This window comes from Biomphalaria glabrata, chromosome 1 (genome assembly GCF_947242115.1).
Source record: "Biomphalaria glabrata chromosome 1, xgBioGlab47.1, whole genome shotgun sequence".
Classification (NCBI taxonomy): domain Eukaryota; kingdom Metazoa; phylum Mollusca; class Gastropoda; family Planorbidae; genus Biomphalaria; species Biomphalaria glabrata.
In genome coordinates this window covers 25703496-25716372 of record NC_074711.1, presented here as the reverse complement: position 1 = coordinate 25716372, position 12877 = coordinate 25703496, and the positions used below count along the sequence as shown (strand labels likewise).

Sequence of the window (12877 nt, the reverse complement as noted above, 5' to 3'; positions counted from 1 at the left end):
ACTAACAATAATAAATCTGTGTGATTAGAAATATTTTTATCCATTGTTTTTGCTTAGTGAAAATTCATACTTTTAGCTCTCTTAATGTTCCATCACTTGTCTGGACCAGTTGGGGAAGGGGGAGGGAGGGGGACTGGGATCACTTTTAAAAAAAGAGTTGTACTACTTGAATTAAAACTTAGGGCTTAACCTCCTCAAGGGGACTAATTCAAATTATACCACCACATCTGTCAGTACAATTTATTTCCCTTGTTCAATACCAAACAAAATAATTAATTACCAATAGTTAATTACCAAATTGGTAAAAAAAAAATGTTTTTAAATAGATTCTTGTTTTGTCAGGTACAAGAAAAGATTTTGCAAAATTTCAACTTGATCTGAGATTGGGTGTGAGAAACTTTTTACTAGACTGACAGAGTGAGTTGATATAAGCTTTGTAAGAAAAAAGGGAGGGGATGGTACAGGGGTGATGGCAGTAAATGTAATTGATTACTTATAGAGAAATAAACAAGAGAACATTTCAATTGAAGTGACAGGAAAGATCAATCATAATTTTATTCTTCTATTACACTGATTGAACACATCATGGCATAGAAAGAAGCAGCATAAATTAAAATATATGTACATCAATTCAATACAAGAAATCAATTCCTCAATCACTGAAGGGCTCAGGTAATGACTGTTTACATTTTTTGGCACATCAAATTGCTGCTTGATATTAGGACAAGTGCCAATTTTTATCTTAGGGTTTATATTCCAGTCTGGGAAGAGGACTTCACTACAGCTTCTCCAATCATCAAGGAGTAAATTTTAAATTGACTGGAGTGACCCGATCAAACGTCCTAGGTGCTGTGGGGTTATACAAATCACTGTGTATCATGCTATCCATACTGTCATCCACATTCATGGCTGTTGGTGTCACAGGAGTGTCCTGAGTGCGCTGTGTCTGTATCATCCTCAACATTCCTTTAGCCTCTTCTCTAGTCTACATAAACAAACATACAAAAAAATGTTCAAATTGATATGTTTTGATACAGCATGCACAGGAGGTTGTCATTTTCTAATGTCATGCCACACAAATATATGTGGTCAGTTTGGATTTTCCTACTCTTATTTATTTTGTAGCTATCAAATCCCTACCCTCTTTTCACATCCACAAAGTATAGTAGGGAAATAAGAACTCACTTTCTGACTTCTGCTCCCAACCCCAGACTATGATTTATTGTTAGTAAACCTACTTATAGTACTATAATGTTGTTTATAACTTTATTTACCTCTGGAAACTCTGTACACTTTTGAGCTGCTGTGTAGGCATCATCCCAATTCTTTTTACTACTGTGATAGTCAGCCAAATACAAGTAGGCTCTACTTAGCACTGAGTGATCACGAATCTAAAAACAAAATGAAACAAATAATATAAAAACAAGTTTTGTTTTTTAATACACAAATATAAAAATTCGACCAAACCATCAATACATTCAGTGACAAAGTTTGCAGTAAATCCAGCTGAAGCCTTGTGACATAGTGTGCTATAAATAAAAATTCTTTTATTAAAATTCTATTGGTCCAAACAAATGGAAATTCTGTTTGGCTACAATTGTTCACTCCAGCATCAATACTCTAACAATAACAACAGAGGTGCAGATAGTAGGTGTTGTAAAACAAAACAAGGCTGAAAGAATGATTAAAAACTGATCTTCATCAGACCAACAACAAACCCAACATAAACTGTATCACTTTGTGTTGAGGTGCAGGTAGAAGCAGATAGGAGTTAATAGCATCATGTTGATGGTTGTTGTTACAAAGCAAATAGGTTATAGTTCATGCAGTGATGCCCAACCTACAGTTTGGAGGCCATATCTGGCCTGTGGTGGAGTGCTATCCAGTGTCAAAACCTATACCCACAGAGTCTATCAAGACTTGTAGGGTTAAGATACAACCTTAACATTTTTGGGTAAGGGTTAATTTTTTTTCCTGAGTGTTTATTTTAAACTCATAATAATGACTATTTAAATTACTAATTTCATTTTTACTTCTTTTTTCAAAAAACATATTAATTTCTCTTCTAAATTGAGAAAATGTCTTAACAACCAACAGAGTAGTCATTTTTCACTAACATTCTATTTCAGTTCTAAATGAAAGCATAAACTATAGAGGATTAATATAAACATGAATCACTAAATATAGTGAAATTAAAAATACAAACTACAAGAAGGGAGGAGCCCAAAAAGTTAATATTTACTAATAGAAGAGCAAAATGTTCCTATTTCCTATAAGACTTGAATAAACTTTTTAATAAAAAACATTTTTTTTCAGTTTAATATTGAAAACCTGACTAAATATGTGACTGATTTGTAAGATTATGATTTTAAGCTTTAGTAAGCTATCATTTTGTTTTAAAAGGTTGCTACTGCAAGAAGCAGTAATGGTTGTAAACACTTCAAAACTTATCAAAGGCCTCTAATGGCAAATGTCAGTCTACGACAATCAGTCCAACTCATGGCCTTCATGCTTAGCTCAAATACTGGGCCAGGCAGAACTGTTAGGACAAAACATACTGCACATGGGGTGAAGGCAAAGAACTGGCATCTAAGACAGAAAGTTTTGGAAATGATGGGCTCGTTAGCTTTAGTTGGTTACCTCCCTAGAAGGAAAACTTTGAACCCAAACCTCCACAGCATTTAGGCTTAACACTAACATAGGAAAGGCTTTGAGGATCAACCAATAGAAAAATCAGGAGCTATGATTCTTAGGCAGCTTGAGGCATATTATATCATTCATTTTACATTTAAAACTGGTTACCAAGATTTAACAACACAAGGAACAAACAAACACTTTCAAAGTATATTTAGCAAATGAATAACTGTTAAAAACATGCAATAATTTTATTATATAATAGTACCTAATTATATATTTTTTATTTATAACTAGCATTAAAAATATAAATTACAGTAATTACCAGTAATTTATCAGCCTGATTTATATATTCTGTGTAGGCCTGACATGCTTGCTCTCTTTCATTTAGAGCAACAAACAGACTGAAATAAATGAACAGAAAGATGAACATTTCACTTCTCTTACATATCTTATTAAAGCTGTGTTAATGAAAGAGATGAACAGAGATGGTCAATGTTAATCAACAACCAATAAGAGGAGTGGCTCAACAGATGGGCAACAGGAAACACAGGCAGAGCCATGTACAAAGAAATGAACATGTCTAACAAACTGGACAGTATTAACTTCCTCCCCCCGCAAAGAGCAATCTACAATCTTTCAACTAATGACAGGACACACACCTCTGTTAAATTACCATCTCAATAAAATAAACCCCACATAACCCCCCCTTTGTAGACACTGCGCCCACCCTTATGAAACTAAACCATATCCTTTTTGAATGCCCCTTCCTAATCCACCTTAGGCAGACCTTACTACCACTCCAGCCCAACATAACCAACACCCTGTACAGCAGTGCTGAATGACTGAAGAAAACAGCATACTATTTTTCCTTGGCACAGTTTGCAAAAAGCTGGCTAGAAGAAGAAGAACTGAGAGATGAATTAATTAACTAGTTCTGTTACATATCCTATCATTAAAGCTGTGTTAACCTAGATGATGGAAATTATGCAAGTAATTAAACTCTGAGAGCTGTCGATAAATGTCAAGAGTTTTTAATTTTTTTAAAAATGTATTTTAAAACATTGGAGAGTGATGGTATTCGTCTATTGAGAAAAAACTAACTATAGCTATTCAAATATGTATTACAATTGTGGGTGAAGAAAGTGTGGAGATTTAAGATTGGATTTTGGGACGTTCAACTGTTGGACAATATGATCATAAAAATTGTTTTTTAGAGGGAGAGGGGAATCAAGATATTAGTATTGTTAACCAAGTCCATTTTGTCAAGCAGCATTGTTGAGCCAGTAGTTTCTAAATTATACTAAGCTAAATTATTATTTTTTTTTAGTTATGTTCCATTTTCATTGTTAGTTATGTGTCCCTTGTTGTCAACTGTTTTCCCAAGATAGCATCATAGGACACTTGTATTAAAAGTCTATGACCCAATTTTTGCATTAGTATTCAACAATAATTAATATGGTGGCAGTGGCAATAAACCATGCAACTGTTAATTGCCATGTATGTTAATTAGAATACTAGACATCAGGACAGAAAGATCTAAAATCTTTAGTGCACAGTCAATACCCCAAGAGCACATTAAACCTAGTCTATCAGTAGTCAATACCCCAAGAGCACATTAAACTTAAGTCTATCAGTAGTCAATACCCCAAGAGCACATAAAACTTAAGTCTATCAGTAGTCAATACCCTGAGAGCACATAAAACTTAAGTCTATCAGTAGTCAATACCCCAAGAGCACATTAAACTTAAGTCTATCAGTAGTCAATACCCCAAGAGCACATTAAACTTAACAGTAGTCAATACCCTGAGAGCACATAAAAACCTAGTCTTTCAGGGGAGAGAACCATTGAATTTATGTTAGAGTACTAACATAGTTACAACACCTAGATAGAAACTCTATTTACAACCCTTCATAGCCCAAAACTAACAGAGGGGAATGTATGTGAAAATTTCAGAAAATGGAGGTGACAGATGGAAATGTATCTAAGGACCCCATGGGGAACTCAAAAGTGAACAGATGACCACCTTACTTGGCTAGTTTAAGTAATGCTATTTCCTCTGCATCACCCAGACAATGAGCTTTCCAAAAGCATTTTTTGGCTTCTTGAAGTCTATCAATCTTTTGGTAACATTCTCCCAGAGCTATCACCATTCTGGAATCATTAGGTCTGAAATGGGAAACATATATTTTCCTTTAAATAAAAAAAAAACATCTCACCAAAGATATGTTTTAGTAAGGGTGTTAGCAAGCATTTAAACTGACCTCAAAAGCTGTGCCCTTCTGTAATAGTAAAGAGAGTAATTTGGCATCTTTAGAATTTCATATGTTTGACCAAGTCCATACCAAGCTCTGTAATCACGTTTGTCAACCTCTGAGGTAAATAAAAATACCAAGGAGAAATTAGTGGAAGTATTTGAGGTGAAATTAAACAAACGATCCAAGACTATAGGAAAAAAAGTAGATCTTATCTAAACAGTATGCTTAAAGCCTTAACACAGTTACTGTTGTCAACCATCATTAAAAAAAGGGAAAAAATCAGACAATGAAATGTTCAAACAATAAAAATTTGGTTGAAATAACATAAGCCATATCCTAAACAAGTGCAGAATTCAAGGGTAAGTCAATGTCAGCTTTGTTCAAAGTATAATTACCTCCCCCTTCTCCTTCTTTCATTCCCACATGATGCACAACAGTTAAACAGACATTTCTTCTTTCTCCTATTCTGACAAGTCAAGATACATGCACTATAACAGCCTTTGATAATGTAACCCTGAGAAATATTTCTTTCCCAAATATTTTTGTGGGTTGCTAAAAGAAAAGCAAATAGAACTAAAACAACCTGTAGCTCTTCTGTAGGCCTGTATTGCAGCAGATGTGTTTTTCATCTCCATGTACTCATGGCCAACCAAGGTCCAGGCTGAGATGTAGTTGGCATTGAGCTTCAGAGCTCTTTGGAAGTAAAGCAAGGCCTTTTCATGCTGTGATCTCAAAGAGTAATAATTACCTGAAAAAGATGTGGAGTAACATTAGCAATGAAATAGTCAGAGGCAATTTGAATAAATTTACTTGCTTATAAAATGACTAGCATTACACACCAGCTATGCACATTGATTTGTTCCCAGACTATATATGTTTCAACCAAAAAAAAACCCACTCCCCTTTTGTTTATACATCTAATAAAACGTCTAGCATTTTGACAATCCAACTAACATACTTTTTTTTTTAGCCTGTGAATAGTTGTTGGAGTACCTGTTATGTGGAATTAAAGGCATTAGTGTAAGAGAAGGCAGTTAAGTCACATTCAATATGAAAATTGAATCAATTACAAATTTAGTCATAAAGATGCTCTCTGCAACTTCTTACAAGGCCTTCCCATGTGTTGAAGTCTAGACATGTGTACTGTGTACATAGTGCTATAGAAAAATACCTAGATCTATGTCTATCTTTAGTCATTTAAGTAGGAAACTCCATGGACATGATCACCTTGTTGCACTGAAGGGTGTTAAACAAAATGAACACAATTTACCTGTCAAACTACTGCAATGCCTTATAACATATCATATCATGTTACATTATTTAAGCTCAGAATACTCATATATAGAGCAATCTTGAGCATGTTTGTTTTATTTATCCTTTTCTTAGATTGAGAGAAAAGTAAATTATGGAGAATTTTGCCAATTAAGACCAGAAACACTAAATTTGAGTTCATAGCCCACAAGAACCAAATATCAAGGGGAACATAAATAGTGCTGTTGTCATTTTTTCTTTAGTGGAACAAGTTGTGATTCGACTACCTTCTTGATCTAGGCAATTCAACTGAAACTGCCCCCTCTGTCTCTCCTTCTCTGGAACCCCCTATTTTGTTTTTTAACCCTTGACTTAAATCGGAACAACCCGTTTTATAATGCTCGTGGAAATCAAATAGCCTCACTGCCTTGAACTGTATGAAAAAAAATATTCTCCCAAACACACACAATTTTAATAGATCTTCACTTTCACTATGACATTTCTGTGGATTTTTAATTGTAGAGTCAACATTTATGTAGATCTAGATGTGCTCTTCCTCCTACCTGGTCTCTCTAAGCCCCCTTCTTTGTTTTTCTTTGAACCCTGCGGTTAATCTTTAATTCTAGATTTAGCATTCATGTAGATCCTGATCTAGTTCTTATCTAATTCTTCAGAACTTATATTTTAAATTGTATTTCTTTTCTACACACACACACACAAACACTAATGTTCTCCAGAAAACAAAAAAATGAAAATATCATTTTGGTTTTGATAGTTAACTTTTTAACAATGGCAAGCTACACACCAAAGAATTATTGATTTCATTTTGTTTTATAAGGTTAGTACAGCTATTTCACACACCTATTTCCTATTATAGGGAAAAAGAAAGAAAATATACTTAAAATTTTTTTAAACTATCGAAGCATGTTTTGTGCTATTAAACATTTGTATTTACAATTTACAAATAGAAAGTGGCTTTTTGGGGAAATACCAAAAATAAAATACAAAGGTTTAATAGAAAACTTACAATTTTGGGGAAATTGCAGCGTTAGCTGCTAAAATGTCAAAATCAATTCTTAGAAAGCACCTAAGAGGTGAAAGGAACCTGTTCAAATGCATTGGGTTAGATTTTAGCAATCATCTGAGAGAAAGATTAAAATTCTACATAGAACAATTTTTTAATTAGTAAAATTTTACAAATGTAAGAGTGAAGACCATCAATGTGCTTTATACTCAACACTATTGGCATGTTTTTGTTAGCTTTGAGCTAAAATGTTTAAATTAGCACAGATGAACAACAGTATTTTACCAAACAGAATGGCAACCATAAACAACTGACATTCTATAACTAAAGTATTAAACGACTGGCTACCTATAACACAGCAGGTTTCTACAGAGTATTTGTTAATGGTACAACACTTGTGAGCAAGATGAGCCAGCTCTGCCTTGTTTTCCTGTGTAAACAAAATTAATTAATTAACAAAAGCTCATCCATTAAACACAAGACTAAAAGCAAATAGCAAACAACAGCTCTACAATATGTAGAGTGCACACAAGTAAGTGACTAACCGTAACAAAAAGTAAGTTGGAATACACATCCATATTTTCTAATCTGTACGGATCCATGACCTCCAATGTTTTGAACGTCTGGACAGCCAAGTCAACAGCTAAAATAATTTGGTCAACAGAAACAACTAATATTTAGGCAACAGAAAAAGTATATTAAACATGTTGTAGCTATGAAAGCATTCAGCAGTAAAATACAATTTTTCGCCACATGTCCAGAAACATAAGAGGCTTAAAAATTATATTTTTCTCTCACTTTAAATTGACAGTTCTGATTAAAATGAGGTAGAGGAAAGAGATTTTTAGTGCAAGCAGCCAACATTACTCAAATGTCTAGGCTGGGTACTAGACATTCACAGATCAGTCATTTCAAACACATATTGATGTTTAACAGAACAATTTGACAATAGATAAGAAAAATTTACAATTATAAATTAACTTTATTATTTAGTGAGTGCAGTTTTTTTAGAGAGATACTTTCAGATAATTTAAAAACAAAAAAAAAGAAAAAAGAATACTTAAAATAAAATAAATATCCAAGCTTATCTAAGGGAAAGAACCACGCATTACTGCCATTTATCTCAAGATGGCAAGTTTAACTCCCTTTCTGCTATATAAAACAAAATTAACTAACTGTTAACAATTGATTAACTTAGTTAATTTTTTTTGTTGATTTGTGTGTTGTCATCAACTATGAATAATTATGCTAAATTCAACTTGATCCGAGAATGGGAAGTATGAGAAAAAACATGACAAAACATAATAAGTGGGAATGAATCCAATTATACATCCACATCTCCCTATAATTAGCATTTATTCCCCTTATTTCAATATCAAACAAAATAATTAATTACCAATAATTTATTAAATAATTGGTTAATTTTTGTTTATTGATTCATGTTTTGTCAGGCACAATGAATAATCGTGCAGTTTCAACTTGCTCCAAGAATGGGAACTTTTTACCAGACAGACAGATAGACTGAGTTGATAAAAGCTTTTTAAAAAGAACCAAAGCACAAATATGTCACATAATCATAAACAACAACAAAAGCAAGAAATACTTAACATTCCTCTAATACAATGAGCCCACAAAAAACTTTATAATCTCACTTCAGCAGGTTAGAGAAGTTACTTGCTCATCTTGCATGGAAACATACATATATATGATGCACATTCATTGATTTTTATCCAGGGGAATTTTCACATGAAAATTGATGCTGATAATGACAAAGGGGGCAAAATGAAATAATCTTAACATTCTGAAATATATTGCAAAGCAGGCTCTAGACTGGGGAAGAGAAATGCTCACAGACCAAAGCAAACATGGAGGAAATCAATAGAACTAAAAGCAAGATAGATGGTTATAGACTGGAGTGAAGTGAATTGCCAAGAACAGGGTTAGACGGTAAAGTACAGATGCAGTCCTATGCTCCATTGGGAGTAAAAAAAAACATAGTCAATTCAAGTAATATTATGAAAGAGAGTTTAAAAAAAAAATTTTCAAACTTTAATGTTACATTTGAGTAAACTAGTTTCACTATTTTCCTGTGACACAGTGAGTTATATACAATGTAAGCACAAGCTTTAGTTGATTAAGATGACACCCAAGTACAATGATTTTTAAAAAGGGACTACCTCTCATTTCATGGTAGGTGACAGCAAACTGTGACACTAAGTAAGAGCTTTCAGAGAAGCCCCTTTCCATGAAAGTTCTGTAAATGGCCAAAGCATTGTCATTCAGCTGTAACTCCATATAAACTTTGGCCATGAAGAGAGAGTTGATCCAGTGTTGAGGTAATCTCAGGGATAGGAGCTAAAATAGAAAATCACAATGAATTACAGAAAAATTAAGAAAAATAATTTTGTTGCTAACATAATCTTGTCATAACTAAATCAACTCATTTAAAGTGTTCACATCTTTTAGATACATTAGTAGGCAATCTTTCCAAAAAAATAGGTATTTTCAGACGAGACTAATCTAGTTAACTATTACCATCTCTTTATCCGTGATATGTCTGGCAAGTTCCATCCAAGCTGACCAATTCATTGGTTCCTTGTTGACAGACTCAACAAAAATATCTATAGATGATGGCAGGTCTAGTTTTGTCAATACTACTCCATATCTGAAAGTTGCATCACAAAAGTGAAAAAGGGGCAGAGAAAATAATGCAAGAAAACAAAAGTGCTGAAACATAAATAATAAGAAAACCGTTTGAAATACTTACAAATATAGTCCATAGCCATCTAATTCTTTTTTACAATGTTTTTCTAACAGTTCTGTCTGAAGTATTTTTAAAATTTCATTGTCTGTTTCCTCCGGCACAGCTACATTGGATGAAAACAATCACATTGATTAGACTAGGCCAGAATTTTCATGCAACTAAGTTAAGTAACCGTAAATTAGTGAAATTGTCATTTAAATAATATTACCACTAGATTCAGGCATATTGTCTGCCTTTTTCTTCTGATCTGACATGTAGAGTGAATAGAGGCGCAGAAAGTATGGCTTTGGGCTAGTACAATCTCTTAGGACATGAACAGCTCTGTCAAATTCTTTAACATCATAATAATTTTTGCCTAATACATAGCTGTCATACTCATCCCAGAAATCCTAAACATTTAAAAAAAAAAGATTAAATTTTGCATAAATTAAAAAAAAAATGAGTTCACTTTTCAAATGCTAATACAATAATCTATGCAGCATGTAAAATAGAAATCAAAAGAATTTATTGAGATAGTTTCAGTTTTTTCTTGTCAAGAACACAAATTGCAAATGCTTTGAAACTGTAAATCTACCTTTTAGATTTAATTTATGTATAATATATTAAACATTATTTTATTATTGTGAATTATTGCCAGTTATATCAATTTACAAACATATTTAGGATGTAATAATCTTTTTTTTTTAACAGTTCAGCTCTAGATTTTAATATAAGAAAAGATAAGATAAAGTTGTATTTCAGATTTTTGTTTTTAATTTTAAGGGAACTCTTAGTTATGACATCAGTAAAGACAACATTTTAAGGTAATTACATGGGCATAGCCAGGATTTTTTTTGTCAGAGGTAGGGGGGGATTTTATTTTACTACTAATGTGTCAGATTTTTTTTTCAGTGTTGGTAAAAAAGACTGGTCATTGTGTAAAGTATTTCAGGGGAAGGGAGTTAAACCTCACACCCTGGCTATGCCCAGGGGTATTTATAATATTGTTACAATATCAATTCTTTTTTTTTGCACTAAAAAAGAGATACAAGAAATTGAATATTTTAAGACCTGCTACTATTTAGATTAAAGCATATTTAAAATGTGACAAAACATTAAACAAACCTCTGCTTCCTCTGCATGAATGAGAGATTTGGCATCCACTTTTACACTGAGTGCTCTGGACATTTCTGCAGCCCTAAACAAAAGAAAATTTCAGTAATCTATGAATGCTATTTTATTTTATTATAAAAACAAAAAATCATAAAAGCCCATGATATCTATATCACAAAATCTTTCTAAAAAATTTCCCCCAAAAATAAGATTTTTTAGATTTTAAAACAAGCTTCATGGAACTAATTTAATAAGTAAATGGATATAATAAAAGCAATTCTTCGTCAAAGACTTTGAATAGCCATTGGTAGTTTCCTATTTTCCTCATTACTTTAAATTAATGTTTCCAATAGAAGTTTGTGGAAATATCTCTAATGTTTTCCTAACAGCCTAGCAAAACACTTAATAAAAGACTTAACCAAGCGAGGCTAGGTGACCTGGTAATATTCAAAATTTACAGTTCAGTAAACTTCCGTCTACTCTAGATCTAGCCTAGTCGATTAAAGACTTAATTTCAGCCTCTCAGAATTGCTGATGATTGCGATTTTATAAATGAAAATTGGCTGATGATGTGCAGTGAAAGATCAGCGATTATTTCTCTCAATAATGGTAGGCTATTAAGTGTAACACTTTGTTCCCTTTATATTCATATTTTACTTGAATTTTATGTTTACGTACGGCCCGATAACCCCATTTCTTTACATTGTTGGTGAAATGGGCCATTTGTAATATTCTGCATTCAGTTACCATTATCTGTCCCCAATCGATCCAGATAATGGACATTCTATTATCTAGAATATATCTAGAATCTAAATCATCTTATCTGACTAGCTATATATATTCTGTTAGGGCTAGATCTAGAATTAGAATAGGAAAGAAGTCTAGCTAAAGACTAGAATGCAGCTAGACATACTCATATCTATAGTTTCAAAAGTCCTACGCTCTTCCTTATCCTCAGTCTTTTTTAGTTAAAGTACTAAATCTAGAGTTTTTAGAGTCACCACTAACAGTAGACAGTCACAATGACTAAGTTGTCTAAGTCCAAGTCAACTAGATTCTAATCTAGATCTAGACTAGATTTAGTAGATTGACTAGGACAGGACTAGATTTCTAGATAAGATATATTAAGACAGAAAGACACAATATATATAAACTATTATAAAGGTACCTACATTCCTTGTTCCATTATTATTATATGATTATATTATATATAGGAAAAATTTGTACAAATGCTTCTTCTTCCCTAGTGCTATTAACTATTATAATTATTAGTGCATGGAATGGGTTGTCTGAGCCTGAGCCAGCCAGGAAAACCAATGATTTGGTACATAAATTCGTAATCATCTTTTTTGAAGTAACCTGTGCTGTGGCTGTATTTTGTTTCAAATTTTTATCAAGACGATTCAAGAGTAATTGAACTTTTGAAGTCCATTGTGAGTTAAATGTGAGTGATTGTGACTGTCTCATCATAATGATAACGATATAATCATAATCACTATTACTATGATAATCATTTTGGATTGAACATTTAATTTAAGTTTAGTTTGTTGAAGTTGAACTTTTAGTTGAAGATTTATAAGACAGGCCGAGTAGGCTAAGGGAATAATTACAGTCTAAATTTGAATCCATATCAAAATTTAAAGATCTGGTGTCATTCATGTCAATTACCATTTTGCTGCATGAACAAGCCTGCGATCGTAACATTCTCTTTGTGCGACAATTAAATCACATTTTACTTGCTGTATATCGAAAGGAGGTACATCAGCCATTTTGGATTTACCGCAAACAAAAGGGATACAAAGTTATTTGAATCAAGCTGTTATTTGAAAAAAAAAAATTGTTAAAATATATTA

General features: G+C 32.7%; 1 protein-coding gene across 2 annotated transcripts; it reads right to left on the bottom strand.

Moving 5' to 3' along the window:
- Window positions 1-524: 524 nt before the first annotated feature.
- LOC106052264 (cell division cycle protein 23 homolog) lies at window positions 525-12848 on the bottom strand. 2 transcript variants are annotated; one of them, XM_013207586.2, is made up of 14 exons: window positions 12693-12848; window positions 11037-11109; window positions 10141-10321; window positions 9936-10035; window positions 9704-9833; window positions 9346-9523; window positions 7714-7838; window positions 7517-7598; window positions 5477-5641; window positions 4900-5008; window positions 4667-4804; window positions 2960-3038; window positions 1275-1391; window positions 525-985 (listed from the first exon to the last, which is right to left on the bottom strand). In XM_013207586.2, the coding sequence occupies exons 1-14, from the start codon at window positions 12791-12793 to the stop codon at window positions 797-799; spliced, it is 1767 nt and encodes a 588-aa protein (XP_013063040.2). In that variant the 5' UTR covers window positions 12794-12848; the 3' UTR covers window positions 525-796. The 2 variants fall into 2 exon arrangements, with proteins under 2 accessions (XP_013063040.2, XP_013063041.2); XM_013207587.2 differs by having other exon boundaries at window positions 7714-7811.
- Between the last annotated feature and the right edge of the window lie 29 nt (window positions 12849-12877).

Bases quoted from the DNA above. Each gene is read 5' to 3' on its own strand.
- LOC106052264 (XM_013207586.2), bottom strand. From the start codon at position 12,793: ATGGCTGATGTACCTCCTTTCGATATACAGCAAGTAAAATGTGATTTA. The intron at 5,642-7,516 runs GTAGCCAGTCGT...CATCTTTTTCAG, and splicing joins AGAAACCTGCTGTGTTATAG to GTAATTATTACTCTTTGAGA. The intron at 4,805-4,899 runs GTCAGTTTAAAT...TTCCCATTTCAG, and splicing joins AGAAGGGCACAGCTTTTGAG to ACCTAATGATTCCAGAATGG.